The 2,110-nt window shown below is 44.0% G+C and overlaps 1 protein-coding gene across 1 annotated transcript in view; it reads right to left on the reverse strand.

The window, feature by feature from the left end:
• LOC101851055 (peroxisome proliferator-activated receptor alpha) overlaps positions 1-2,110 on the reverse strand; it is a gene marked incomplete in the record, with an annotated part of 20,281 nt that overhangs the window by 4,333 nt on the left and 13,838 nt on the right. Inside the window, 1 exon segment of the mRNA XM_013084636.2 lies at positions 1,073-1,201. Within this exon segment, the coding sequence (XP_012940090.1) occupies positions 1,073-1,201 (129 nt within the window).

A 2,110-nucleotide genomic window follows, 5' to 3' on the forward strand; every position in this document is an offset into this window, starting at 1 on the left:
CAAGGAGAGGGTAGTGAGAGTGAATGAAATGGGTTGGGGGGGGGTTGAAAGAGAGGGTCAGAAAGAGAGACAAACAGTTATCTATTCTCCTGTGCATACAACGCCACTGTTGTCTTGTGTGTGTCAGTGTGTGTGTGTGTGTCAGTGTGTGTGTGTCAGTGTGTGTGTGTGTCAGTGTGTATGTGTCAGTGTGTATATGTCAGTGTATGTATGTGTCAGTGTGTATGTGTCAGTGTGTGTATGTGTCAGTGTGTGTGTGTCAGTGTGTATGTGTCAGTGTATGTATGTGTCAGTGTGTATGTGTCAGTGTGTATGTGTCAGTGTATGTATGTGTCAGTGTGTATGTGTCAGTGTGTGTATGTGTCAGTGTGTGTGTGTCAGTGTGTATGTGTCAGTGTATGTATGTGTCAGTGTGTATGTGTCAGTGTGTATGTGTCAGTGTATGTATGTGTCAGTGTGTATGTGTCAGTGTGTGTATGTGTCAGTGTGTGTGTGTCAGTGTGTATGTGTCAGTGTGTGTGTGTGTGTGTCACTATGTATGTGTCAGTGTGTGTCAGTGTTTGAGTCAGTATGTGTCAGCGTGTGTGTGTGTGTCAGTGTGTATGTGTCAGTGTGTATGTGTCAGTGTGTGTATGTGTCAGTGTGTCAGTGTATGTATGTGTCAGTGTGTGTGTGTCACTATGTAAGTGTCAGTGTGTGTCAGTGTTTGAGTCAGTATGTGTCAGCGTGTGTGTGTGTGTGTGTGTCAGTGTGTACTCACACTATGGAATGTGGTCATCTCCTGAATATAGGAGGTGGCTGCGCGCGTAGACACCAACACACTGTTGTCGTGTGTGTGTGTGTGTCAGTGTGTGTGTCAATGTGTGTGTGTCAGTGTGTATGTGTCAGTGTGTATGTGTCAGTGTGTGTGTCAATGTGTGTGTGTCAGTGTGTATGTGTCAGTGTGTGTGTCAGTGTGTATGTGTCAGTGTGTGTGTCAGTGTGTGTGTCAGTGTGTATGTGTCAGTGTGTATGTGTCAGTGTGTATGTGTCAGTGTGTATGTGTCAGTGTGTATGTGTCAGTGTGTACTCACACTATGGAATGTGGTCATCTCCTGTATATAGGAGGTGGCTGCGCGCGTAGAAACCAACACACTGTTGTCGTGCGCCTCCACCAGATCCTGAACCAAAAGCTCCAGGTCTTCGCCGTCCGGACCAAACTGAAAAAGAAAATGGGCCATTTTTACAAATCCTGGCAAAAAATCTACCATTTTTAGGGAAAAAATCGACCATTTTTACAAATCCTGCCAGAAAATAAACCATTTTCTTTATAATGGCTAAAAATCATCCGTTTCTATCAAAAGTTATTTTAAATCAATCGTGATAGAAAATCATCGACCCTTTTGACCAATCATCACAGAAAATAAACAATTTTACCAGTCGATCCCAGAAAATAATTAATTTTTAACAGTCGTAACAAAAAATGAACCGTCGCTGAAAAACGAATATTCTTTACCGATCGAGAGAGAAAATCGACCCATGGAGACAGTTCTGAAGATTCACCATTTTCACCCATCGTTGTGGCACAATGGTCTTCTTTAGTTGGAGTAAGAGTTTCACGGCACTTGCAACACAAAAAGGTCATATATAAGTGCCGAAGAGTAGGGCCGTTACAAGACAGTAACAAACACAAAAAGAAGGAGGGGAGATTTCTGTTCTTTTCCAAGCGCAAGAGTTTTCACTCAATTTAGAAAATTAAGAAGCACATCTTTAAAAAAATGCATACCTTCTTTTGTCTTTCCTCTCACCCCTTTATTCGTTTCTTTCCCCTCACCCATTCATTTGTTCCTTTTCCCTGAGCCCTTCATTTGTTCCTTTCCCCTCACCCCTTTATTCGTTCCTTTCCCCCTCACCCCTTTATTCGTTCCTTTCCCCCTCACCCCTTGATGCGTTCCTTTCCCCCTCACCCCTTCATTCGTTCCTTTCCCCTCACCCCTTTATTCGTTCCTTTCCCCCTCACCCCTTTATTCGTTCCTTTCCCCCTCACCCCTTGATGCGTTCCTTTCCCCCTCACCCCTTCATTCGTTCCTTTCCCCTCACCCCTTTATTCGTTCCTTTCCCCCTCACCCCT

Source organism: Aplysia californica, unplaced genomic scaffold (genome assembly GCF_000002075.1).
Source record: "Aplysia californica isolate F4 #8 unplaced genomic scaffold, AplCal3.0 scaffold00306, whole genome shotgun sequence".
Lineage (NCBI taxonomy): Eukaryota > Metazoa > Mollusca > Gastropoda > Aplysiida > Aplysiidae > Aplysia > Aplysia californica.